Source organism: Eublepharis macularius, chromosome 10, assembly GCF_028583425.1.
Source record: "Eublepharis macularius isolate TG4126 chromosome 10, MPM_Emac_v1.0, whole genome shotgun sequence".
NCBI lineage: Eukaryota > Metazoa > Chordata > Lepidosauria > Squamata > Eublepharidae > Eublepharis > Eublepharis macularius.
The window spans coordinates 727,595-752,814 of record NC_072799.1 but is presented as its reverse complement, the minus strand read 5'-3'; the positions used below and the strand labels follow the sequence as shown (position 1 = coordinate 752,814).

Below are 25,220 nucleotides of genomic sequence, written 5' to 3'. Positions count from 1 at the left end.
TCTGCCCCAAGCGGGGGGGGGGGGGGGCACCACTGCTCAAGAGCAACATGGCTGGGCTGGCAGGCACCTGGCCAGACGTGCTCAAAGAGTATTGAGTCCGAATTCCCCAGAAACAGGTTTCCTCTTGATCAGTGGCCTGGTTCCATTGCAGTGGTGGGAGCATTGCCGGCAGGGAGTGCATTAGAGGTTTCCGTGAGAAGGAGGGCCGGGATAACCCCTCCCCCAACTCCTTGGCAAAGCTGCTCAAGGCCCCAGCACAGGCCCACTCCTTGCCAGGCAGCTCCAACCTGTCAACAAAGAACAGCTTTTGGGGAATTTAGGGTCCAACTTCCAGGCAGGAAAGAGCCCTGGCGGTCCAACTTCCAGGCAGGAAAGGGTTGGCCCTGGCAGTGCCAGGGCCAACCCTGGCACTGCCCTCTCCCCCTCCAAACGGGCATACCTGCAGGCAGACAGAGGCAGGCACTGTTATGAACAACATCCTTTATTGTCAATGGCAGGCTGAACACTTAAAAATGTGCGGCGGCTTCATAAGGCCCCAATTCTGCAGCAATGGCTACTCCATGGTCGACAGGGCAGGGTTGGGCCACCCCCACCCCACCCGCCAGCCCCCGCACTCGGGTCCCCCCACTTCCCTCCATGGACAGAGCCCAGCGTGTGCCAAAGGCCTGCAAGGCATGGCCCCAGTGGCCTTCAGCCCAGTCGTTTTAGCAAAGAAGGTCCAACCAGGGCTACATTCTCTTGCCTGGGAAGAACGAGGACCACAGCTCCCAAAGCCAGTTTATTTGAGGAGGGATGAAAGAGGCTCTCTGGCCTTGGCTCCTGGGGCCAGATCCTGCCCTGCTAGTCTGCATCGTCGCTGTCCTGCTCCAGCCGCACCTTCTTCTTCTTTTTCTTCTTCTCTGGGGTCTCCACAGGGGGTGGTGGCTGCAGCTGCTTTCTCTTCTTCTTGGGCCCAACCTCTGGCTCCAGGCCGTTCTCGGACAGCTCTGGCTCCTCTTGCCGCTTCCTCTTTTTCTTCTTTTTGGGCTCCGTCTCATTTTCCTGAGGAGAAAGGAAGAAAAAAGGCTAAAGGGGAAGCAGCAGCGAGCCCCTCGGCCTGGGCCAAGCAGAGCTCTGCCTGCCCTGGCCTGTCCAGCCACCAGTGGGCAAACTCCTCAAGATCAGGCCAGAAGCAGAGAGGAGGAGCTGAAGGAAGCTCCAAGGGCCAAACTCGCTTGCTCCAAGCAGGAAAGCGCAGCTCAGGAGCGGGCGGGGCGGGGCAGAGCCTCCAAGCGGCCTCACCTCCACCGTGGCCCCCAGCAGGGAGTTCTCCCCAGCAGCTGCCGCCAGAGCCTCCAGGCGCTTCTTTTCACGTTTCTGCTTCTTCTTCTCCCTCTTCTCCAGCTTCTTCTTGATCTCGGTGGCAACCTCTGTGGCCTGATTGAACACAAGGGATCCACATGGGCACCAGCCCCATTCCCCCCTGCCGGGGCTCTCGGCCACTGCGCTGGATCAGGCTCATTAAATCAGTGTTTGCCTCCACGGGTAGCGGGTGGGTCAGGCGCTCAGGAGTTCTCATCCCATCCAGCCACTGCTAGCAAGGGGGGCCGGGGGCAGTCCCCTCCACTCACCTCCACCACCGCCTCTTTCATGACGTCCAGGTTCTTGCGAGGGGGCTCTCCTGTCTCATAGAAGGCCAAGCGCTCCTCGACCTGCTCACGCAACTTGTCCCCAAAGACACTAGTCGGGACCTCTGCAAAAGGAGGAGAGGGGCCACGCCTGTTGACAGGGCCTGGGGGAATGCCCAGACGGCAGCGGCAAGCTGTCCCAAGAGCTGCTGCACTGACAGCTCCCTCCCCCGAATGGAGCCAGCTTTGCTCAGACACAAGAGCGTCACCATTCACTATGTGAAATGCTGTTGACGAAAAATGTAACCATCACGGCAAAGCGTTTGCTGAGGCGCACCCGTCTGCCCTCAACCTCTCTTCCCAGGGGTAAAAGAGCAGGACCTAAAACAGCCCAGAAACCTCACCTGAGAAGCAGTCGATGCGGGACGCAATGGTGCACTTATTGGCCAAGTAGCGGGAGATGCGGCCCTTGTTCTTGGCCGCTGCTCGCCCAATGAAAGTGGAGTGGAAGATCAAGCCGTACTTGGGGGTGTTGCCCCGAGTCTTCAAGGCTCTGCAGCGCGGGAGAGGAAGAGTCACCGGAGTGGCATCGGACCCAAGCCCTGCCAGCCGCCCCAGCAAGACACTTCTGCCTCACGGGTAGATAGCAGCCTCCCACCGCCAAATAAACTGTGCAGCAACCCTCCCCCTCCTTTCCAGTCTAAATCAGAAACAGCTAACCTGCTAAACCAAAGGAAAAGGGAATTGCTCTTGGGCAGCCACTCAGAGAACGGGGGGCCAGTCTATCACACACTCTGGGCAAGCGCATCAGGCCCAGCACACCCCAGTCCTGCCATCACTGTGGCCGCCAAGCCGCTGTACCTGAACAGGGCTTTCTCTGCGCCCAGAATCTGAACGGTTGAGGCTGGGTACTTGGCCAGGTTGGTCAGGCTGCCAGCATGGGAAATGAGGCGGGCACCCACCTGTTGGCAAAAAAAGATGAGACAATACTGAGACAGACTCAGGAGGCTATACAGCAGTCAGAAACCGGACTCCAGAACCAACTGCAGCATTCAGTGCCACTTAAATATCCTAGAATTGATTATGTTCTGCTTCAGTATTTTTCCAACTCTGTATTGGATTCTTGCTAATACTATGTCTTTTAAGCCTGTATCTGTTTTCCCTATGACATTGTTTACGGAAATGTCTTTGATACTGATTGTACTAATCTCATACTGTGTAACCTGTCTTGAGTCTCAGTGAGGAAGATGGACTATAAATGACATAAATAAGTAAATAAATAAATAAAATTAAATCCTGACTATAGCCATACCCACCTTCCGGGTGGATCAAATTTCTCCGCAGTCCCAATCCCCAAGTACATGGCAGAAATGGGAAGCACCCTGCCTCCTATCTGCCCTTTGCATCGCACCACCAAACAGGAGGCAAGCTTGAGGCTGCTCAGTGTTATGGGTAGCACCAGGTCCATCCCTCCACCCACTGGCACAGATCAGCAGTAAATGAGTGTCAGCAGCACGAACTCAGTGGATTGACAGATTCAAAATGCACATCATTTCTGTGGCCAGTGGGGACTTCTGCCCAACCCCAAACTTGCGGGCAGCAAGCAGGCACCGAGTCGCATTTGGGCTAAGTCTGGCTTCTGCCTTTTGCAGGTACTATAAAGGTTGGCATGGCCAGAAGTTTTTTGTTCGGGGAGACAAGTGGGATTCCACTGCCGAAACCAACCAGCCCTTGCTGCATCCTTTTCCACTCACCACTTCGCCAATCAGGGCTGAGAGGCTGGGGGCCACCTGGCTCATCTTGGAACGCAGGTATTCCTGCAGGCCTTTGCGGTATTCAGAGAGCGAGATGACACGACTAGAAAACCTCTCAATGTTGATGAGATCAATAGGAGAGATATCCATGCCTGCGGGGAGGGGGGGTGATGAGATCTAGAAGGAGACAAAGACACCTCTCTCCCCCCCCCCACTTGTATGGGAACAGTGCTAGCATCTACAATAGCCCTCAGTAAAGGGAGGGGATCTGGAGACCACCACCAAACAGCTACAGGTAATCAAGCCAATGAAACAAGAGGAAGTTCTGGAGAAGCCTGTACTGTTTGATATCTTACAACTGCTACAATTTTTCCTGCACCATTCTCACAACCACACAGGCAACTCTAGCAGACGACACACAGCCACAAAAAAAGCAGAAAATGTTGGCAGAACTGCAGTTTAGTTGCATGTTTTCTTTCCCTTCAGTATGAAGCACAGTTTCCACATGGAAAACAGCACAAAAAGAGCCCTAGCCCTGCAGTCCCAACCTTCTATTGAATGACAAAACTACACATCGGGAGTGTCAATCTCGTGTCTCAAAGGCAAAGTGGCATCTAGTTTTTAGAAACGGAGTGTGAACTTGGCCCTCAGAAATGCCACAGCATCGGATCGAGGTGTCAAAACACCCTCTGCTGGTACATTTCTGACCATGACTGACCTAGAGGATCACTAGCAAACCCCTGGTTGATGTGGCATTTCCATAACTCCCCCCCCCCACTGCCACTGACCCATGGATGAACGGGATGCTTCCAAAATCGCCTGTGCTTTAGCGCTGTCCATGACCACCTCCTCTAACTCCTCCAAGCTCTCTTCGCTCAGTTCTTTTCGGTTTCTGATAAGCTTGGCCAAGCGGCAGTAAGTATAGTTATCGCTCACAATCTTGATCAGCTCTGGGAAATGATACCCATACCATTCTCTGCCAAAACACGGAAGAGAAAATCAGGAAAGAAACAGCAAGTCCTAAGTCATGGAGCAGCCGCAGGCCTTCCAATTTGTGGTGCAGCTAAAGAAAGGACCAAAGCCGCTCCGTTCTCAGCCCAGAAGGAAGGAGCTGTGCCCTGCTAACAATACAGCCTGGGTAACCAGCAACCCTGCTGTGGTGTATGCAGGACGGTGGGATTCTGTATCTCTCATTCCTGTGCAGTCAGCAGTCACAACTCGCTGCCTGCGGTAAGCACTGAGAGAGGCGGGGCATTTCCCCTGCCCCAGGACCCCCCCCCCCCCCGCCCTCGGGCGCTGGCTCACCTGACCCGCATGGAGAAGGTGTTGATGTCCTTGTCGAGCTGGTCCAAGAGGCTGATGGACTGGATGATCATGTTGTCCACCCGGTTCACGTTGAACTTGACCTTGGCCCGGGAGTAGCTGTGCCCCAGCCCCAGCTGGGCCTTGGAGGCCGACTGGGCCGTCAAGCCCTTGATGAGGTGGCAGAAGTGCAGCCGGATCCCTGTGGGCGGAGGACGGAAGAGAAGAGCAGGTCCCCCGTCCCTGTCCCCCTCCGGTGCCCGCGGCCGAGCCGGCCTCCCACCCGCCCCACCGCGCCCTCCTCACCTCGGGTGACCTCGGCCACCACGCCGCCGGTCTGGCAGGGGCAGCCCAGCTCCTCCTGGATGGCGGCCCCGATCTTGGCATCGCTGACGCCCAGCAGCGCCTTCTTCCGCTTGGCCGGCAGATGCGTCTCCAGCAGCAGCCGCAAGTCCTCGTGCAGCAGCCCTGCGGGCGGGAAAGCGGAGGCGCTCGAGGGAGGGCGGGCGGGCGGCGGGGAGGGGAGGGGGGGCGGGCAGGGCGGAGGGCGGGGAGCGGGCCGGGACAGGCCGACTCACCTTCGGAGACGGCGTGGATGTTGTCCAGGGCGCTCTGGGCCGAGCGGAAGGGCGAGAAGGCCACCAGCCGCACCAGCGCGAGGAACTGGCCCAGGCTCAGCACGCTCGACTCCACCTGCGGGCCACACGAGACCGGCCTCAGCCACGGCGGGAAGGAGGGCGGCGGGCGGGCGCGAGGGGCGCCCGGCCCGGCCCTCCCCGACCCCCCCCCGACCCCCTCGCCCCTCACCTGCGGCAGCAGCAGCGCCACCTCCTCGGCCTGCCGCAGCGCGAAGAGCGCGTAGCCGGCCGCGTGCTCGAAGAGGACGTGCAGCAGAACCGGGCCCTGCGGGGGACAAGCGGAGAGCGGTCGGAGGGGAAGGGCCGGGCGGGCAGGAAGGGGAGCCCCGGCCCCTCAGGCCCCCCAGCCCAGGCCCGGCCGCCCCGCGCCCACCCACCATGGCGGCCTCGCCTTCCACGCCGACCTCGAGGGAGAAACGGAAGCGCCCCTGGCAGAGACGCCCTGGGCCCGCCCTTTCCGCTCGGCGCGCGCGGGCCGACGGGAGGCGGGGCGGCGCCTGGGCCAATCGGAGGCTATGCCTCCCTCCCCGCGCGCGCTTGCTGGGAGCCGCGTGGCGGGAGGCCGCGCTGCCTGCCGGGAAACCGAGTCCCAGCCGCGCTCCCCCTCTGGCCGCCCCTCCGGCCTCGCCGGCGCTGGGGGAGGGCGGCTCGGAGCTCCGCCGGGAGTCCGGCCCGAGAAGCGGCAGCCCCGGAACCCCCCCCCCCCGCCCCCCTCAGGCGCCGCGGCCGGCCCTTGCCGTGCTCCCCCGCGCACGCCTCTGACGAAGAGAGCTGTGGCTCTCGAAAGCTTCTGCTTCAGTAAAGTTGGTTGGTCTTAAAGGCGCTGCTGGACTCCGCTGTTTTGCCGCTGCAGACTAACCGGGCTCCCTCCTCTGGGTCGCCGCGCACGCGCACTCGGCAGGGCTCCTGGCCCCAGCGCCGCCCGCGCCGCCTTGTGGGTGTGGCTGGAACGGCCTCGAGCCTCGGTGCGGAAGGCCGAGCGGAGGACGCGGCCCGGGCCCGAGAAGCGGCTCCGATTCCCTCCTCCGCCTCGGCTCCCTGCGGGCTGGCTGGGGAGGCGCCGAAGGGCCCTGGCCGCCTCGCCCCGGCAGAAAGGAGCCCGCAGAGGCAGGCGAGGCCGCGATCCCGGGAACCGGAGGACACGCGTCGGCCGGCCTTCCCTTCTAGCGGGGGTGGGGTGGGATGGGGGGTCGTCCTGCGGCAGCGGCCCGTTTCGGCTCTGAAGCACTAGCGGGAACCCGCGGCCCCTCTGCCCGCCCGCCCCCGTCGCCCAAGCGCGCGCCCCTTCCTGCCCAAAGGCCATGCAAAGGAGCCGGTGGTCGTGCCCGGGCCCGGGCCGCGGTTTCCACCTGCAGCGAAACGAGGCCTCAATGGAAGGCAGGCCCTCGGCGAGGAAAGGCGCCAGCCGATCCAAAGGATGCCCGCCTGGTCGCCTGTCCCGAGTCCGGAAGGCCGTCCAGGGCAACATGGCCTCCTCTGACATTCTCTAAATGAGGTGCCCAGAAAGGGGCGCAGATTCGGGCAAAATGAAGGTGGGCAGCAAAGCAGGCAGAGCGCGAACGGGGGCGGCGGGGTGGTGGGGGCTGCTCAGACATTAGGGCAAAGCCCTGCAGCGGCAGGGAAGCTGGCCAGGGAGGCGCTTGGGCCTCTAGAGGGCAGTGAAATGATGGATTCTTTGCATCTGTTTTCACTGCTGGGATTGTTGCTAACCAGTATAACTCGCTTGTTGCTAGAATCACATTCCATAGTAGTAAATGTTACACCTTTAAAAAAAAATATCCAGAGGAACACTGAAAATTGCACTCCTATTAGAATAAGTAAGTAGAAACTTATTAAAAGAACCAAGGAAAATGTGTACAGAGGGGAAACGAACAGTTCTAAAAGCAGAGCAATTTGGGTACTGGGGGGGATTTACAAAATCATGCATTTGTTTGTTGAAAGCGGAGGAGGCACCCAATGGGCAGGCAAAAGGAAATACTTTAACAAGAAGTGTGGTATTCCCTGCCACTAGGAGGTATTGATGGCCACGGGCACAGATGGCGGGAAAAACGAACCGGACACATTAGCAGAGGAGAGGCTCGTCATGGTGACTGGCCTTTCACAAATGTGAAACTGAATCATTCAAAGGGGCTTTTTACACAGATAGGAGGGCTGTATTGGAAGGAGGGGGTCTCAAAGAGAAGCTTCGCTAATGAGCTAGGGACCGGAGACTTCACCGCTATGCTGCCTTCCGTCCTATTTGTCGCTTTAAGTGTGTGCTCCTATGTGCTACCTGGGCTTCAAGTATGACCCTAGTGGATAGTTCTATGTTGTCTAATGTCAGTCCTGGAATTGCTTATGCCGTTTCAGCATTTCTTCAACTTCTCTGGGATTCTTGCTAATGTTATGTCTTTGTAAACTTGTATTTATTTCCTCTGTGGCATTGTTTACTGAAATGTCCTTGATAATGACTGTACTAATTCCACACTATGTAATCTGCCTTGAGTCTCAGTGAAAAAGGCGGACTGTAAATGAAATCAATAACATAAATATAAATATGTTATATTTATATAACATAAATGTATTCAGAGACAGAAAACTTGTGAAAACCAACACTGGGAAGCCGCAGCAAAGGAGGGCATAAGCCTCTATGCCGTTCGCTGGCTCTGCAGCGTGGCTGGTTGGCCACTGGTGAGACAGGATGTGCCACTGGCCGGGTCGAGCGGGACACTCCTCGTGTTTTGCTGGGTCAGCTGCCCCCTGGCCCCCTACTGTTAATTGCCCATCAGCTGGCAGCAGAGTTGCAACTCAAAGGGAAACGTTTACTGTTTTCCAAATGGGACAATAGGCATAGGAATACTCGGGGGCCAAGGAGCTTGCTGCTCACTTGAAAGGAGTGAATCATCTTCTGTAGCTCGGCCCTGGGCCCAAAAAGCTGAGAGTGAGAACCAGAGCGCAGGATCTTTGCCCTGTGCAGGAAATAATGGCACAGAGCCCAGTCTTGAGTGAAAAGAGTTTATTTATCTGAACGGCGCATGGCCCCAATCCGCTCCCATTTCAGCAAGCCGGGGATCTTCCCTCCCACCCTCTCCTTCCCAGTCTCTATCGTAAGTGCTTAAGACGGAGGGACCCCAAGGACAGGCTGGCAGCTGTAGGAAAGGGAGGCGCTTAGGGAGAAGCAGGGAGACCCCGGGCCAAGCACCCCAACTGCTCACAGTGGGGAGACCCCTTCCTTCCCAGTGGCAGCATAAGGTCACCTGGGCCAGCCCCCAGGGCGTCTCCTGCTGGCAGCAGCAAGGATGCTGAGAAGGGTCCTCCGGGTGCCGCTCTGTGCACCATTTCATTCCCCCCGCCCCCAGCCATCCATCTCCCAGGGAACTCAGAAGGGTCCTCTGCGCCTGCTCCTGGGCCCTAGAGGCCGGCAGCCGTTCCTAGAGAAAGGTCACAAGTCTGTGGAGCTAGCGAAAAGATCCCAGGGAAGGCACCTTACCTGCCCTTCTCCCCTGCAAGCAGAACCTTCTGGATAAGGAGGGAGGCCTAGCTGGGACCCAGGGGCACCTGGCCAGTGCCCGGCAGCAGCCAGAGCACAAGGGACAGCAGAAGAGTGGGCAGTGGCAGCTGGAGAGCCTGGCCTGGGCACAGTCAGGGGCAGAGGGGAACTGATAGCATTGCAGTCTTATCGCATCACAGGCGGCAGGGGTGGAGTTCGCCAGGGGAGAAGCTCTCTTAGCAAATGAGGCGGGCGTGGAGCTTGTGCAGCTGTTCCGGTGTGAGGACCAACTTGTGCACCTGGCCATGGCCCGGCTGGCAGGGGAAGGTCACTTTGCCAATGCAGACAGTGTCCTTCTTCTGCTCTTCTTTGGCCTAGAGACAGGTGGAAGGCAAAGGGATCAGCAGGGGGCGGCCCAGAGGCTCAGAGGCCCCCCGCGCCCTGTCCTAGTCCCAGCCCAAGCCCTCACCTTCAGGAACGGGGTGGATGGGAAGGTACCAAAGTCCGAGGGGACGCTGGCACCAGGATGCTGCAGGACCGTCTCCTGCATCACTTCATCCTGCCAGAGGGAAGGAAGCGAAGCTGTCAGCGCCTTCTGGTCCAGGCAGCCTGTGCTGCACCTGGATTTAGAACTGCCCCCCCCCCCCGGAGGCCTGCCCCTTGCGCTGTGCCCTCAATGACCGATCTCGGCTGCTGTTCCTTGCGGCCTGAGGCAGGGCCAGAACAGCTTATGGTTGAGGAGCAGCTGCAGGAGATGGAGGCACCAGGGTGTGGTTCCAGCAGCCCAGGGCCGTTGCCTCCAGGGTGTGGGGTCTGCCTATCCAGCAAGGCTGGTGCAGAGATCCTTCAAGAACAAGAGCCCCCGCCCCGCCCTCCACAAGTCCCAAGAATTACCTTCAGCTTCTCGATGGTTTCACTCAGGGCTTTCAGGCGCGCTGTCTGCTCTAGGAGCTGGGCCGCTGGGCTGACCCCTGCACATAGAGGAGAGAAGGGAAACGCATGGCTTATTCTGCACACGCATACCCACCCGCCCCGTGAGCCATGTCTGCCCCCCAAAGGTGGCAGCTCCTTCCTTCCAGCCTACCCCACACAAGACCTACCTGTCTTCTGCCGTGTGATGTCCACCACCTTTGCAGTGGCGCTCATCTGGTACAGGGTCTCCAGCAGGTGGCTAGTCTTGCGGTACAGAGCGCCAGAGACCACCTCCTCCCCCTGCCTATCCTTGGGGAGAGAGAGCTTGGGAACACGCAGCGGGGGCAGCGATGCCAACTCCTTCCGCATCTGAGCTCCCTGCAGAGGACAAGGGGAGGGCCGTCAGCGGAGGTCTGGCTGACAGCTGCCCGGGACGTTCCCCTCTCCCGCTGCTCTGCGTCGCTCCAGTCAGCATCCCTGGGCCAATCCTTCAGATCAAAGGAGCTCGTGGCCCCACCCCCACATCTTTTCCCCCTCCCCTCCGAAGATCACCAAGGAGGAGGGTGCTCGGAAGAAGGAACACCAACTTGAGTTTAGGGGCGCTTGAGAGAGAAGAAGGTGTGGGGGGACACTATTGCTGGGAAATCTCTTCTGGAGGACTCTATGGAGCACCAGCGGCCCACTGTGAGACACAGGAAGCAGCTCCCCGGCCCTACTTTCTCCAGCTTGGGCAGCTCAGCGGCCTTTGGCTGCAGGCTCCGAAGAATGGGCAACATGGGGAACTTGCAGGCCTCAGCTCAGGGGATGGAGAGGGCCCGCCTCCCCCACCCACGGCAGCCCCTCAGCCCACCTCCTCTCTCTCCCTGCTCCCCTCCAGTCTCCACCTCATCCCCACCCCTGGCCCAGGCCTTCCCATCCAGCCGTTGCTATGCAGCTCCTGAGTGGCGTCTGGCTGGCTTACTTCACCTTGAGCTGGTTGTTCTCGTTTTTGAGATGCTTGATGGACAGCTGCATAGCATCGATTTGCTGGAGGAGGAGAGGAGAGTCCTTCACCTGGACAGGGCCTGACCCGCCTATCGACACCTGGCCAGCACCTACACCTGTCAAAAGGGCAGAGGAGACACGGCACAGTGTGTGGGATGAGGGGGGAAGCATCCCAGATGCCCTCCGGCATGGGGAGCCTGTAGAGTGTCAGGGTCTGTTTGTATGTTGCCTGAAAGGAAGCAACCTGAGTAACGCCATGTTTAATTCTTTAGCTGTTTAGTCTTCTTTTCCCTCTAGGCCCCACCACCTGCGAGGAGCCGTTTCCATGGGAGAAGACGCTGTCTTTTCTTCGAGCCGAGTCGACCTTGACTAGTGTTCCCACAGAGAACTCTCCTGCTATGTGAACTCTGGGGGGGGAGGCTGGGCTCTGAGAGTGTGAAATGTAACAACTTCTGTTCTGTGCCTCATTCCTAACAATGCCTTGATCAGCCAGGGTCTCAGATCCTGGAATATGGACGTCTAGGCCCGAATGCTCTCTCTCAAAATAAAACCTTTTGAAATCCAGAGACCTTGTCTTCTTGCAGAAGGGAGTGAGGCAGACTCTCGTGTCTGGAATGCCATAGCCTGACATAGAGACCCGCCTTCAAGGGTCAGCGAGACAGGCCCCTCCCCTGCCACTGCCACGGGAGAGCAGGCTGGAGAAGAACAAAGCTCGGGCCTGAAGGGGGAACATCTGGTGCACGCAGGCGCACACACATTGGGCCCAAGATGGAAGCTGGCCGCTGGGACAGCCTCGCCCATGGGCAGGCAGGCAGGCCAGGCCAGGCCAGTCCAGTCCAGTCCACGCTGCGCCACAGGCAGGGCCAGGGACCCTTCCGAAGTGGGAACTAAGTCGTGTACTTTGTCCAGGGCTCACCTGTTGCAATTGCCTGTGCTGAGCCCTCTCATTGGTACAAGTAACGGGGAGTGGCACTGAACGAGCACCTGCACCCCTACTGATTTCCTCCTGCAAGATCCCCTGCCTCCCGCCCCCCCCCCCCCGGGCAACGGCCCCAAGTCCCAGCAGCTTGCCAGTCCCGTCCGGGCACGAGGCCTCCCTCCCTCCCTCCCTCTCCCGCCGCCCAGATGCCCCCTCCGCCCCACCCTCACACGCCAGGGGTGCATGCCGCTGTACCTCTCTGCTGTTCCTCTGCAGGGCAAGCGTGGGAGAGACGGGAGGCAGCAGAGTTACAAGACAGCTTCTGAAAACGGGGGCGGAAGGGGGCAGCGGCTGACCCTGCTCCGAGGAGCAGGAGGGCCAGGCCTGGACACGGAGGCGGCCTGATGCAGGACAAGGGCCGCTGCAGGGCTGGTTCCAGGTTGGGGGGGGGGGTTTCCTCCCTGCAACCCCCAATGACACCCCCTTCCTGCCCAGTGCTGGTGCTCCCAGCCAGCCACGCACTCTTCCCCAGACAGCGCTGGGCAGAGCAAGGGGTTGAGAGTCCTGGGGGGGGGCGTGCAGGTGCGCAGCAGGGGAAGCACATAGGCAGCCCCGCCCTAAGCCACGGGCCTTGGCAGCTGCCCCACTGCATAACCCTGCCCATATGGTTCCCTTGTGCTGCAGGGAGAAAAAACCCTAACCCTGACCCTGACCTCCACGGGTCTAGTGCCTTCCAGGGGCCCGGCATTAAAAAGGCAGCGGCTCCCCAACGCTGCAAAGGCTTTTTCGAGAGAGGGGCCTGAGCAAGAGGCAGTGGGATGAGGCTCTCCCCCGCAAGAAGCACGCACGCGAGGGCCGAGGCAGCGCCCTTTACCTCCTGTGATGCCAGAGAGGACGGAGGCGATTCCTGAAGCAGGGGCTCCACGCAGGCCTTCAATGGTGCGCTTGGACTGGGTGCTGAGCCGCTGCTTCAGCTCCATTTTCTCCGACTCCAGCTGGTCGATGTCAGCCTGGAGGGCATCCATCGTTTCCTCAAACTCCCTGCAGGGGCAGAGAGTGAGAGCTGGGGGGAGGCACGCACACACACACACGCACCGTGCGCTCGCTGGGGCTGCTCATGGAGAACCCGAGAGCGCTTGGTGGGGGCCGGGGAGGGGAGGCCCCAGCCGACAGGAGCAGGGACTTTTCTGGCCAGTCTGACTGTCCTCAGCTCCTGGTCCTGATGTTCCCAAGCCAGTCTGCCTGGCGGAGGCCTTGGCATCTTCCTTGGCTAAGCCAACTAAGTCCGCCTTCTCAGCTGCCCGGGACTGGCCTGGCCTGGCCCAGCCGAGAGCAGGAACACCCAGGCACATGCCCAGCCCAGGCCCCTCTCCACTCTCGTGAGACCCACAGACTTCCTCCCTCAAGCTTCCTGGGATGCTGAAAGCCGGGTCAGGACACAGGTTGGCATGCAGAAGCCCTGGCAATGCCTGGCACCGCACAGCCAGATGTGGCCAAGGGGAAAGCGCCCCCCCTTACTTTTCTTTCTTCTTCAGCAGAGCCTGGGTCTCATTCAGCCTGGCCTGGATCTTCTCCACCCGGTCATCAGCATCCTTTGAGGCACTGTCCAGCTTCTTCTCCAGGAGGCTGAGCCGCACATTCGCTTCACTCAGCTCCTCGCCCTGGAGAGCAAGGACGAGAGGCCTCTGGCAGAGCAGCATGCCAAAGTGGCAAGGGGCAGGTTTCGCAGAGCCCACCTTCTGCTTGAGGCCAGGTAGGGAGAACACGGCCTGCTGCCTCTCCTCTCATTGGCAGCACCTGGGGCAGCTCCTTTCCATTCCAGGCCCATTCCCGGGGAAGGGAGGGGGACACGGGCTCCGTAGGGACCAGCGCACCTTGATTTTGAGGGACTTCTTCAGCTCCTTGATGACGGTCTCTCGGTCTTCCAGCTTGAGCCCCAGCCCCTCTGCGTCCGTGATCTCTGCCCGCAAGGCAGCTGCTCGGAGTTCCACTGGGGGAGCCAGCTGCAAGAGGGGTCTGTGTTGGCTTGCGGTCCATGCAACAGTGCCTGGGGGATGAGCCAGTGCCCTGAACCCCCCTCCCCATCCTGGGTGCCACTCTTCAAGCCATTACAAGGGAGGAAGGGCAGGCCTTGAAACGGGTGTGGGGCAAGGAGAGACTTCCGTAATGGGGGGACACACACACAGAGACCCTCCCAGCCCAGCAGCCAAGAGCACAAGACGGTGTTTAGTCCCGGAGACCTGACCCATTGCATCAGCTCCCAGCGCTGGCGGCTGAGCCCCCCCACCTTGCTCTGAGGTCGGTCCGCGTCGTATTCGCCCTCTTGCATGGCGGTGGCCATCTTATTCATGGTGGCGATGAGGATGCTGCATGACTGGCGCAGACACTCGTTGGGATTAATGCTTTGCACTCCATAGATCTGGGGAAAGAAGCCAGTGAGTGCCGAGGCCCCGGCTGCTCCCGGGAACAGGGGCGTAGCTGCCCAGCCCACATCAGGGGCTGGGGACTGCAGGAACAGCCAGGCCTGCCCTCTTTTTCTGGGGCGGCGGCAGCAACGGACACGCTCGGGCACTGAGCCGAGGGGATGGAGAGGTGGGCCACCCTCTCCCTCCCACCCTCCCTCCCTCTGGGCACCACTGCCTCGGCCACATGCCTCCCCCCATACTTTCTCTACTTGCAAACCATGAGCCCCCCCCAGCCGCCGCCTCTGGGGCATCACATACGAGCTCAAGGCTTGCACGGCCCTGAGGCTGCAAAATGTCTGAGGCCAGCACTGAATACCTGTGCCCTGAGACAGAAGGGTCCCACAAAGGAAGGAAGTGGCTGGCACCAAAGATGGGCGGCCCCGTCCCCAGGCCACAGGGCCATAGATTCGTGTGGAAGAGGGATTTCTCCCCGTGTTCTAGCTACCCAATCCCCAGTTTGCCCCTGGGAATTTTTTCACTTCACAGCTGTCCAACAAAGCCACCAGACTGCCACCCGGCAGCTGACCCACGGCCGCAGCAGCCACTGCAACAGGAAGCGAGGAGGAGGAAGAGAGGAAGGCTCCCCACCTGCTCACTGGCCTGGAAGGCCAAGTCTTCCAGCTTCACGGCCGGGAGGCCCTCGTTCTCCGTCAGGGGTGCAATCAGCTGAGCTCCGGCAGCTGCCACTTCTTGCACCACAGCCACGACCCAAGTCAGGTGTTTGCGGCAGTCCAGCAACGTGTCCGAGACCTGGGGGAGCAAAGCGGGGTCCAGGCACGGCCACGCATGCTGGGCCGTTTCATCTCCGCCGCTTCGGCAGAGCATGGGCCCGGGGCCAGAGCCCCCCACGCGGCCCGTCCGCTCACCTGCTGCCCAAAGCCAAGAGCTGCAGGGATGCCAGGGGCATCGGTGCCAGGCATGCGGCGCCTGATCTTTTTGCAGAACTGCCGGATGTCACTGCAGGAGGTGTCCAGGTCCTTCAGGAGAATGGCAAAGTCCGAGGCTTCCTGCCCAGCCTGCAAGGGTGAAGAGGGGAAAGGGGGCCAGTCCCGCGGCCGGCTCTTCCCGAGGAAGACGAGCGCCAGGGCGGCTCTCCTGACCCCGCTCCCTCCGGTCTTACCTGCAGGAAGGACCGCAGCCGGCCCACTTCCACGCTCACGCAGTCCAAGGCGCTCTGGGTGAACTGCAGAGAAGCACGGGGCAGTCAGCTTGGCCGGGACGAGGCCCGCAAGAGACGCTTTCCCAGGGTCTGGGGGGCGGGGGAGAGGGGGGAGCACGGGAGGGAGCTTCCGGCTCTGGTGCCCCCGCTGAAGCAGGCACCGGGCACCAGCCCCGGCCCTTCCTTTCCCCCCATCCCAAGCAACCCTTGCCAATGGAAACCATCTCCTCTGCCCTGCGGACAGATCCAGACCCCGAGGGGACAACGAGCCCCCAGGGCCACCACGAGGGGCCGGGCTGCTCCTGACCTTGATGTGGTCCGCCAGCTGCATCGTGCAGTCCTCAGCTTGGTCAGCCAGATGGATGCTGTACAGATGCTGGAAGGGAGGAGAAGCACAGCTGGATGGCTCCACGGCAGCCCAAAGAACACCGGAGGGGGCCCCCAGCCACCGCAGGGAGAGTGGCAGCCGAGGCCCTGGACAGCCTGCGTCTCTCGGGAGAAGAAGCGCAGCCACTGGCGGCAGGAGGTGACCCTTGCCCCCACGGCCCGCCCTGGCTCACCTGGTAGTACTTGATGGCTTTGGTCAGGGGCTCCACGTTGACGGTCTCGTCCAGCTGGTCCTTGTGCAGCAGCTCGATCAGGGAGTCCAGCGAGCGCTCGTGCACGGTCATCTCCGGGCACAGCAGCCCCACCTTCTTGTAGACCTCCACGCTGCACTTGTTCAGGGCCCTGGGGGGCAAGCGGGGTGGGCTCACCAGCTGCCAAGGTGTCCCCCCCCCAGAAGAGCCATGCCTCCCGGGGGCTTCCCGGGGACCCCTGCCCAGAATTACTCACTGCTCGTATTTGCGCAGCGTGGCTTGCAGCAGAAGGAGGGAGTACACCAGGCCGGCCGCAAAACTCAGCTGCTCCCCTGGCGCCCCCCGGAGGCCGGCACGCTCAGCGCAGTTCTCGCTCAGTTCAAACTTCTCCTGGGCCTGCTTGCTGATCAGCTCGGCCTGTTCGGGCAGGGCGCGGGGAGGGGGGGGCCCTGTTGGTGTCACATGTCCCCCTGCCAACAGCGCACCACTAGCCCAACCTCCCTGGATCCAGCACACAACCCCACAGCACACAACGCACAGGGATCATATTCTGCCCTGGGCTCAGAAAGGGCCAGGGAGCCCCGCCCCATGCTCAGAGCCACGTCCACGTTCAGGGAGCAGTGGTGTACTTCCTTTGGAGGCGCAAGACCTGCCTCATGGCCCCCAACCGGAACAGGCAGCCACCAGCCACTTACCTTGCAGATGAGCCGTGGGATGAGCAGCAGCACCAGCACGCAGTCGTGGTCCCCCCCGTGCCGCAGGAAGCTGTCCGGCATGAACGAGGTCAGGAGGGAGACGTGCCGGTTGGCCTGCTGCACCTCCATCTGCCGCAGCTCCATCTCGATGGCCTGCACGGGAGGCGTGGCGTCAGGGACCCCCCCCAAAACCACTCCTCTCCACACGCAGCCTGCCCCCAAATGCCCCAGAGAGAGTGCCCGGCATCGCAGCTTCCTGCCACCTGGCGGGACCCTGAGCAAAAGACTCACATGCCTGCCACCCCCTTGTACAACAAAGGTGGCCAACGACAACAACAAGCAAAACATTTCCAACGAAACGGGGCATCCTGCCTAGACCTTCTTAAGCAGGTATAATTCCGCAAGGAAATACTGTGAGAGACTTTTAAGTTCCCCGTTTCCTGAACGGACGGCCTTGGGGAATCTGCAGGCCCTCCCCACGGCTCTGCCACCGCCATACAGACCTCTCCGACGGGCCTCACCTTGGCATGGGCCTTCGTCTCGGCAAACTTGATCTTGAAGTCGAACATCTCGGGCGGAGGCTGCTGCTGCTTCTCTACAGAAGCCTCTTGCTGGCTCATGAGCTCTCGGTTAACTTCCTGCAGCAGAAGAGCGCAAGCGTCAGGCGTGCTGGGCAATCGGTGTGGAGAGGGGTGAGCCTGCCCAAGGGACAAACCGCAGCAGAGCCAAGGCGGCGCCTGGGGGCTATTTTGAGGGCACATGGAAGTTTGGCAGGAGTGTTCAGCTAGAGGGAGGGAGGGAGGGAGGGAAGCCCACAGGGCAAGGCATCGCCTGGGACAGAGGGAAGGAGATCTCTCCCCGCTCACTGGCTTTTCCTTCTGCGGGAAAAGGAGTGTTTCCTCTTCGGGGAGTGCCAGTGACTCAATGGCAGGGCATCTGCCTGGCTTGTCTGCCTCGGAGGTCCCAGGTTCAGTCCCTGGCCTCCGCAGCTGAAAGGATCAGGGGGCAGGTGATGCGAAAGACCCTTGCCTGAACTCTTGGGGAGCCGCTGCCAGCCAGAGCAGACAATGCTGACCTTGATGGACCAAGGCGGGTCGGCTGCAGCAGAAAGCAGCCTCAGGCATTCAAGGCGTTCAGTCTTTGGGGCTGCCACTGCAGGGTAACCCCTGCACCCCCCCAGTCCACGTCAGGGTGTGTCTTTCTTGGCCGGCTTCAAGGAGAGGCAACGTCTCCCTGACTGGTTAGGCCCTCCTTGTAACTGGGCCCTGTTTGCCATGGGCAACTTCCTCACACCCAGAACGTGCTCCCTGATGAGCTGGGACTACTAGGAGGAGAGCTTAAGGGCCACAACTCGCAATAAAACAGTACATGAGGGCCAATTAAATACAAAGGACCGGGGAGGCTACTTCATAGAATCGTTGACTTGGAAGGGCCTTACAGACCATCTACTTTGACATTCTGAAATGTCTGGAGGCAAATGCTCCGTGCAGCCTTACAACAAGAGGAACTGGCAGCAGCCACCCTCAGCTCACCCAGTAGCAGGACTGGGCCAAGGGTCAACATTTTGTGCCAAGAAAAGCTCAATGCTGCAACTGGGATGGATTGTGCACACTTACTGCTTGCGTACTTCATTCCATTAGCCATGGAGAGAGGCCAGCAAGGAGACAGGGCACTGAGCGCCAGGCATCCTGCTCAGCTGCAACTTGCTACCAGGATGTGGCCTGCCATGGTTGCCCCGCCCTGCCCCGCTGCCCCCAGCCTCCCCTGGCATCTCTCCTCCTCCCTACGCTGCAGGCATTCTCCCAATGCAACCAGAGTCGGTCCCGCCCCCTCAGGGCACTGGGGCTGGGTCCCAGCCTGCAGACAGCCCACCACTACCTGTAAATGGGCCGTCAGTTCTCGGTACTTCTTGATGGTCTGCTGGTAGTCAGCCACTGTCTCTTGCGCTGCCTCGACACGCTTCTCTGCCTCGCGCACTCGAGCAGTCGCCAAGTCCAGCTGCTCCCGCAATTCCAGCTCTGTCTCTCTGGCATTCTCCTGCAACTCGTCATTCATCTCATTCATGGCTTCCTGGAAATGGGAGAGGGAGAGGGAAGCAGCTATCGGATGCTCTGTCGGGAGTCAAGCAAAGGATGCTGGAGGGCAGACAGAGAGAAGCTGCAACCATCCGAACAACATTCTTATGTCTTCCCCTTAGACCGTGACAGCCGGGGCAGGGGGAGGGCACATACAGAGCCCTCTCTTTTCACCGAGCACGGCTGGAAGGAAAGCGTGTCATATCCCAAGATTTGTCAGTGGCAGGAAGGGCCACGCAGGGACTGCCTGCTGAGAGCACGTGGCTGCCTCTCCCCCTGGGCACACAGAGCTCTGCCAGCCCGCTCTCACCAGGTCTCCGACTGTCTCACGGAGCTCACGGACTTTCTCCTCCAAATCCAGGTTCCTCTCCGTCAGCGTCTCCACCATCTCTTCAGCCCCCAGAGCAGCATCCACCTGGAGCAAAGGAGCACCAGCTGAACCCGGGCCGCCTGAGGGAGGGGCCGGGTATACCAAATACAGCCCCAAGGGCAGCTGTTCCGCCCCAACTTCCCCTCGCCAGCCTGGGCTGGCATTCCGGGCCCCGCAGGCAGATGCCCGTGCTGGAGCCCCCTCTCGGCCCGGCCACTTGCCTGCTCCTTGAGCTCATCGATGGTCCTTTCGCCCTGCTTCAGCTCTTCCTGCAGCTTCTCCTTCTGCTGCCGGAGGGACTCCAGCTCCACGTTCTTCTTCTCCACGTGCTTCTGAAGCTTCACGTGCTCCTGCTTCTCCGAGGCAGACAAATCCCGCATCCTTTTCGAGAAAACGTGTGCTCAGAGAAGCTCCTGAAGACCAGAAGGCGGCCAAGCCAGGCCCAGAACGGGAAGCAGCATGCCGTGAGGGAGACCAAGCCTTCCGTGGCCCACCGGGAAGAGCAGCCCAGCGCCCCAGCTGCCCCCTGCTTCCTACCTCACAAGGGCCTCCTTCAGCCGGGCATTCTGCTCTTCTAGCTGCTTGACGTGGTAACTGGAAGCAGCACCATCTGAGCCTGACAATACACAATGGCTGTTCAGGACGAACAGGGCAACCCTCTCACAAGTAAGCCGTGCTATGAGAGCAGCAGGGCTGTCCTACCCCCCACCCCGTCTCCCAGCACTCTTTCTGCTCTGGGGGACCCTGTTCGGGCACGTCTAAACCCACCCCCCCTGTGTGCCTGCGCTGGTGGCTCCTGGAGAATCCAAGCAACTCGGCTCCAATCCGACATTCCTGGGCGAGCTCTACCCCCCCTTCTTGTAGAAGAAGCTGCTGCCGGCTTTCTCCAGCCAGGGAGCCAGAGACTGGCTTCCTTCAGCTGGGGGCGCAAAGTGGAGAGCCCCGTGTTTGCTCTCTGGTTGCCTTCCCTTTTTTCCAGCTTGAGGAGGACTGAAGTCTGAGCGGCCAGGCGAGGCCCTGGCTGAGTGCTAACTCGTTCTTGGAGAGGCCGCTTCCCCCCTACAGGCGTGTTCTGAACACCGGGGCCTCACGGTTCTCAGGACATTGAAACCCCGCAACCAGGAGCACTGCACACCGGGAAGCAAGTGCTTGTTCCATGCCCACCTCCCCAGGCAGGGCCTGGCGTTGCTCACTCACCCTTCTCCTCGATCTCGTGCTTGAGGATCTCCAGGTCCATGCTGAGGTACTCCACCTTCTCCTTCAGCGACTCCACCTCCTGCTGCAGGGACTCGGCGCGCTCCTCGGCCATCTCCTTGTCCAGGGTGGCCATCTCGACGGCGTCGGCTGTGTCGGCCATCTCCTCCATGTAGCGGTCTTTGGCCTCCAGGGCCTCTTTGGCTTCCTGGGGGAAAGGAGGCAGGCAGCCTCACTCAGAGGGGAGACGGCCAACCAGGCATCTGCCACAGGGCAGCCCCCCGATGCCCAGCGGGCCCCTCCTCTCCGGCTGGCACCAAAGGCCAGATGAGAGCTGCCCGGAGTGTCCTTCCTGGTGGCAGGGGGACTGTGGTCTCTTATCCGTGGGGCTGCAATGCAAAAGAAAGCAGCAGCCCTCCACGAACCCTGACCCCTACCCCTGCCCCTGCCTGCCATGCGGGGCCTCTTCCTGCCCGCAGTGCCCAGAGAGGAGGGGCCTCACCCTCCTGGCCTCCTTCAGGCGCCTCTGGAGCTCGGCCTGCTGCTCCTGCATCTTGCTCTTCCACTCCTGGACCTGCTCCAGCTGGATCTTGTGCTTCTCCAGCTCCTTCAGCTTGGCCTTGTCTTCGTTCCGCTTCATCTTGAGGGTCTCCAGTTTCTCCTCCAGGTCCCGCACTTGAGCTCGCAGGTTCTCCTCCTCCTGTGGGCACGAGGGAAACAGGAGCCGCCGTGGCCAGCAAAGAGGGGCCACGAGGAGAAGCCGTTTGCCGCCAGACACCAGCAGCTGGGAGCCCCTGGCCTGCCTGCCCACCAGCTGCAGGGTCAACCAGCAACCCCCACCCCACCCCCCAACGAGCAGGTGAGCAAAGGCCTTCCACGGCTGTGGAGCTGCAGCAGGTGGGTGCCAGACAAGGGCCCCGAAGTTGAATGCAGTGGGCTGTCCTCACTGGCCACACAACTGAGCTAGCCGTAGGGGCCCCGGGAGAACAGCCGTGCACGCGTGAGCAAGCACACCCCGAAGGCCTCAGGGGGCGCGCGTGGGAAACGAGGCACAGCAGAGTGGCACACGCTCCAAAAGAAAGCTGATGACCCCAGCAGGGGCCAGAATCCCTGGGGAAGGAGCCTGTGGGTTTACCTTGGTAGGTGACAGGACTGCTGGAGGTGCCACCGGCGAGGTGAGGGGCGGCGTAGGAACGATAGGTGCTGCCAGCGGTGTCTGCGCAGGTGTGCTTGGCTCACTGCTGCTCATCTCGCCAGCTGATGCGGAGGCTGATCCAGAGAGCCCTGCCGTGCCGCTGGACGCAGCAGAACTGGCCGTTCGGGTGGGCTGGAAGAAAGCAGGGGTGGGGGAGGAGGGAAAGGGAGTCAGAATTGCCTAGAAAAAGTGCTTGAATCCAAGGGCTTTGCACCATCGACACAGCACCACAAAGGTGAGGTGGGCTTCTCTCCTTTCTCCACGGAGTCTGGAATAACAGCCAGAATTCAAAGCAAGCCCTCGCCTGCAGGAGCGTCAGGCTACGATGTGCATTAGAGGGCCTCTGCAGAATTGGTGCAGTTGGGAACACGGCAGCTTCTGCTTCCAGCTGTGGCTGCTGCAGCTGAATCAGGGACCATCAAGACCCACCAAGACTGGAAAGCACCTCTTGCCTTGTGCAGTGGCCAGAGGAGGAGCTCCATGGTGGCTGGAGAGCCTTCCTCCTCCTGTTGGCACTGCAGCTTGGGCCTGTCTGCTTGGCACACAGCGGGATCCCGCCAGGCCCGGCAGGCGAACCTGCAGCTTGGCCATCTCCTCCACGGACTGCAAAACAGAGGCTGCCCCCCCTTTTTTTTGTGGGAGGAAGAGCAGCAGCAGCAGCTGCCACTGCCGCCCCCCCCCCCCCGGCTGCTTCTAGAGACAGCCGTCTGCACGTTTTGCAAAGAGCTCCCCTGGCAGCAGGCTGGTAAAATTTGCTCATGCCCGAGGACCATTCCTCAAGAATCTGGGGGAAAGATGATGGCCTAGATGGATTTTTTTTCAGATTAAAACATCACCAGGCCTGGATGGGATACGTCTAAGAGTTATAATGACTTTCAAGTGTGAATCTGTTCATTTTCTAACAAAAATATGCAAACAGTTACTAACATTTGATTGGAAAAAAGCCAACTACACTCTTCTTTAAAAAACGGATCTGGAGTGTAGTCAGTCTATGGCTAAAAAAGGGTTAGAACTGCCACGTTCGGAGGCACAAGGCCTGCCAAGGGGGAATCAGCCTGGCCCCTGCCGATGGAAGTCCCCCCTCACCAATCTTTCGGTTCTTTGAGGAAGTGAACAAGCAGGTAGCTAAAGGAGACCCAGTGGACATTATATGCTTGGACTTTCAAAAAGCTTTTCACAAGGTCCCTCACCCAATACTTCAGGGTAAGCTTAGCAGGCATGGGACAAGAAAATAACTCCTTTTATGTGTTAAAAATTGGTTAAACAACAGGAAACATAGTAGAAATAAACGGTCAGTTCTTACAATGGAGTGAAATGAGCAGTGGGGTCCAACAAGCTCTGAGCTGTGCAGTTTAGACCCTGGGGTGTCCGTGCCCATGCAGGCAGAAACTGAAGGGCTCGGGAAAGGGGGAGGGAGAGATTCTCTCTGCCCCTGATTCTAGAACGAGGGGTCACCCGATGAAAATGAGTGGCAGGACTCAGCAGGAAGTTCTTAACTTACAGAGTCGACTGCTCCCACAAGTGACAGAAAACTTTCAGGGGCAGGGGTGTCCCCTCACCACCACCACCACCACCACCCAGCTTGCCGGTTTCCACAGGCCTGCCCCCACTGGAATCGGGAAGCAGGATGTGGTGGCCCCTTGGCTAGAGGCTCTGCTAGGAACAATGCAAGCAGGGACGATGCCAGTAACCGGCAGAAGAGGCACAGCTTTGTCTTGACTAAGAATCAGATACTGGCCAGGAAATCTGCATTTTGTAAAACTCCCAGACTGTCCCCCAAAGCACATGCCTTTGGCAGCTATTTGAAAGAAGCTGCAGTCTGGGAGAGGTAGCAGTCTTGGGAATCATTCACAGGACCCAAACCGACCTTTAAAACCTCACTCCCTTCCTTCCTTGTTGAGGGCCAAGGCAAGAGCCGTGCCCACAGAGGGCCGGACCCAGGACCCCCTCCGATGGCTTCCTGAAGCTTCTAAGACTCACGCCAAAGGACAGGATCAAGCTACCAAGTTAAACCCATTTCCTGTGATGGAGCCTGACTTACAGAAGCGGTCGGGCACTTTCCAGGGAGAAACTCTGCCACTCGGCTGCCCCTGCCTCTGCCAACAGACAGCCAAGCAACAGATGCTGAACCCAACCAGCAGGAGGGGACAAAGGCGTTTCTGTCCACACAGCTGCTCCCAGGTGCTCGCCCAGGAGTCGCAGAGGCGTGATTTTAATCAAAGGGATTCATGTTAATCATGCGCGTTTTTTATGTAGTTTTCAGAACCTCTGTAGAGTTCAGCAGCGAGTTGGGAAAATGACAGAACTGCCTTTAATTCTGACAGTTCATTTGTGCGGCTGAAGAACTGCTCTCTTAACCCTGAACGCCTACAAGGCCACCTTCAGCCTTATAACTTTGCTTTGAGAAATTGATGAGCGTGGTCAAGAGGTATTTCAAAAGACCTACTGCTTACCTTATAATCACTTTGGGGACACATCGCTTTATTTAGAGGACAATCGTGTTGAAGTTAGAAAGACTTATCTCTACTTCTATCACTTTCTTTATAAAAAGTGTCATGTAAAGGTCTGTGGGGCTTCTGCTAGTAGCCTTTCAGCAGGAGAGGCGGGTCCCCCCAAAACCTCCTCTCTGTGTGCAGGGCTTCGAACTGCTAAAACCCAGTTTGCCTTAAAATTCATGTATTTAGCCAAGTTTGAGAAATCTTAGGAGATCTTAGTTTATTGGATGCATTTTTCTGTAACAATTGGATCTATTAGCATCTGTATATACCTGCCAAGTTCTTTCCTCATAAAAAGAGTTGTCTTACTTTAATAAAAGTCATTAACTCGAAGAACTTCTCCGCTTGTTCTGCTGGTTAAAGACCAAACACTGAGGTCCGCTGCATTTCATTAAGCTATAAAACATAAGTCTCTCTCAAAGGGTTTATCTCACATTGATCTGATAAAGTTCCTACTCCAGTTCAACTAATGAGGAAAATTTTGACAGGGCTGAACGCTGCAGACCCCAATACTGAATCCAAATGAGATAAGCTGTCACACCAGGTCCCAACTTCTCTGCCCACCAGGTTCCCGCTTGGCAGCCCTGCTACACAGCAGCGGAATTCATTCTCCAGATTTCGTACAGTCCTGGCTGCAGCTGCACATGGGCACACGGGGCTGACGAGAAAGGTCAGGAGGGAGAGTCAGAGAAGGACTGCAAGTAGATTTTGGTTTGACCCAGAGAGACAGCACAGAGCGCAGGCTAGTCCGGAGGCCCTGGCACCACAGAGAACCCACCTCCCTGGCCGGGGCCGGTGCTGAGAGTAACTTCTCCCTTCTCTGGAGGGTGGGCAACTCTCCCAGTTCTCTGGCAGAACAGACTGCAAGGGAGGAAAGTAATGAGAAGCCTTTGGGATCACAGAGGGACTTCAGACCCAGGCGCAGGGAGCTGTGATCCTTTCCTGCTGTGGAGAGTGACGGTATCCAAAACAAGCATGCCCAGGCCTCGGTTCAGGGACTCGTCCAATATCTCGGCTAAGACAGCCCAACCCCCGACCACCAACGCTGGCCTCAGTGGCCACCGGCAGCCACCAAGAATAGCCAAAAAGTGCCGGAGCAACTCTGAGGCAGACTGAGCGGGAGAAGGCGGCAAGGGGCTTCTCTGCACTTCCAGCGTCCACAACGGCTGTCCAGCAACCCCCGGATCTCACCTTGGGCCGCCTAGTAGCGGTCTGCAGGCCAGCAGGAGGAGGCAGCGGAGGAGGAGAAACAGTCACACAGGGGAAGACAGGAGAGCAGAGACAGACAGGCAGCAGCGGCGGCAGCAGAGGAAAACCAAGCGAGGGAGAAACAAGACAGGCGCGGCGTTAGTGGACAGGGCACCAGTGCTCCGTACTCGCTGCTGCTGATGCTCGCAACCCAACCCTGC

The 25,220-nt window shown here is 59.4% G+C and overlaps 2 protein-coding genes and 3 non-coding genes across 8 annotated transcripts in view; all 5 read right to left on the bottom strand.

The window, feature by feature from the left end:
- Positions 1–465: 465 nt before the first annotated feature.
- Positions 466–6,008, bottom strand: NOP56 (NOP56 ribonucleoprotein). Its single transcript, XM_054990254.1, has 12 exons — positions 5,679–6,008; positions 5,471–5,566; positions 5,242–5,356; positions 4,970–5,131; positions 4,667–4,865; positions 4,150–4,337; positions 3,362–3,513; positions 2,469–2,569; positions 2,012–2,160; positions 1,611–1,732; positions 1,282–1,416; positions 466–1,041 (listed from the first exon to the last, which is right to left on the bottom strand). Exons 1-12 carry the CDS (start codon positions 5,679–5,681, stop codon positions 841–843), a joined length of 1,623 nt encoding a protein of 540 aa, XP_054846229.1. The 5' UTR covers positions 5,682–6,008; the 3' UTR covers positions 466–840.
- Positions 1,489–1,566, bottom strand: LOC129337194 (small nucleolar RNA SNORD57). Its single transcript, XR_008597789.1, has one exon. It is a non-coding gene; the product is annotated as a small nucleolar RNA SNORD57 (small nucleolar RNA).
- Positions 1,854–1,925, bottom strand: LOC129337195 (small nucleolar RNA SNORD56). The gene has a single exon (XR_008597790.1). It is a non-coding gene; the product is annotated as a small nucleolar RNA SNORD56 (small nucleolar RNA).
- On the bottom strand, positions 4,473–4,608 carry LOC129337197 (small nucleolar RNA SNORA51). Its single transcript, XR_008597792.1, has one exon. It is a non-coding gene; the product is annotated as a small nucleolar RNA SNORA51 (small nucleolar RNA).
- Positions 6,009–8,281: 2,273 nt separating the features above from the next.
- DCTN1 (dynactin subunit 1) overlaps positions 8,282–25,220 on the bottom strand; it is a 68,238-nt gene continuing 51,299 nt past the window's right edge. For 3 of the 4 annotated variants that reach the window (XM_054989738.1, XM_054989735.1, XM_054989736.1), the window contains 25 exons: positions 25,003–25,023; positions 21,257–21,448; positions 20,624–20,821; positions 20,125–20,329; positions 19,465–19,543; positions 19,149–19,308; positions 18,868–18,972; positions 18,361–18,552; positions 17,004–17,120; positions 16,483–16,635; positions 16,044–16,204; positions 15,770–15,938; positions 15,517–15,585; positions 15,171–15,233; positions 14,917–15,066; positions 14,639–14,800; positions 13,873–14,004; positions 13,460–13,588; positions 13,104–13,246; positions 12,460–12,626; positions 10,649–10,782; positions 9,871–10,060; positions 9,665–9,741; positions 9,240–9,329; positions 8,282–9,144 (listed from right to left, as the gene is read on the bottom strand). In XM_054989738.1, coding sequence (XP_054845713.1) covers positions 9,007–9,144; positions 9,240–9,329; positions 9,665–9,741; positions 9,871–10,060; positions 10,649–10,782; positions 12,460–12,626; positions 13,104–13,246; positions 13,460–13,588; positions 13,873–14,004; positions 14,639–14,800; positions 14,917–15,066; positions 15,171–15,233; positions 15,517–15,585; positions 15,770–15,938; positions 16,044–16,204; positions 16,483–16,635; positions 17,004–17,120; positions 18,361–18,552; positions 18,868–18,972; positions 19,149–19,308; positions 19,465–19,543; positions 20,125–20,329; positions 20,624–20,821; positions 21,257–21,448; positions 25,003–25,023 — 3,396 coding nt within the window. In that variant the 3' untranslated portion in view covers positions 8,282–9,006. The remainder of the gene's footprint in view (positions 9,145–9,239; positions 9,330–9,664; positions 9,742–9,870; positions 10,061–10,648; positions 10,783–12,459; positions 12,627–13,103; positions 13,247–13,459; positions 13,589–13,872; positions 14,005–14,638; positions 14,801–14,916; positions 15,067–15,170; positions 15,234–15,516; positions 15,586–15,769; positions 15,939–16,043; positions 16,205–16,482; positions 16,636–17,003; positions 17,121–18,360; positions 18,553–18,867; positions 18,973–19,148; positions 19,309–19,464; positions 19,544–20,124; positions 20,330–20,623; positions 20,822–21,256; positions 21,449–25,002; positions 25,024–25,220) is intronic. The other variant, XM_054989737.1, reaches the window with a different exon arrangement.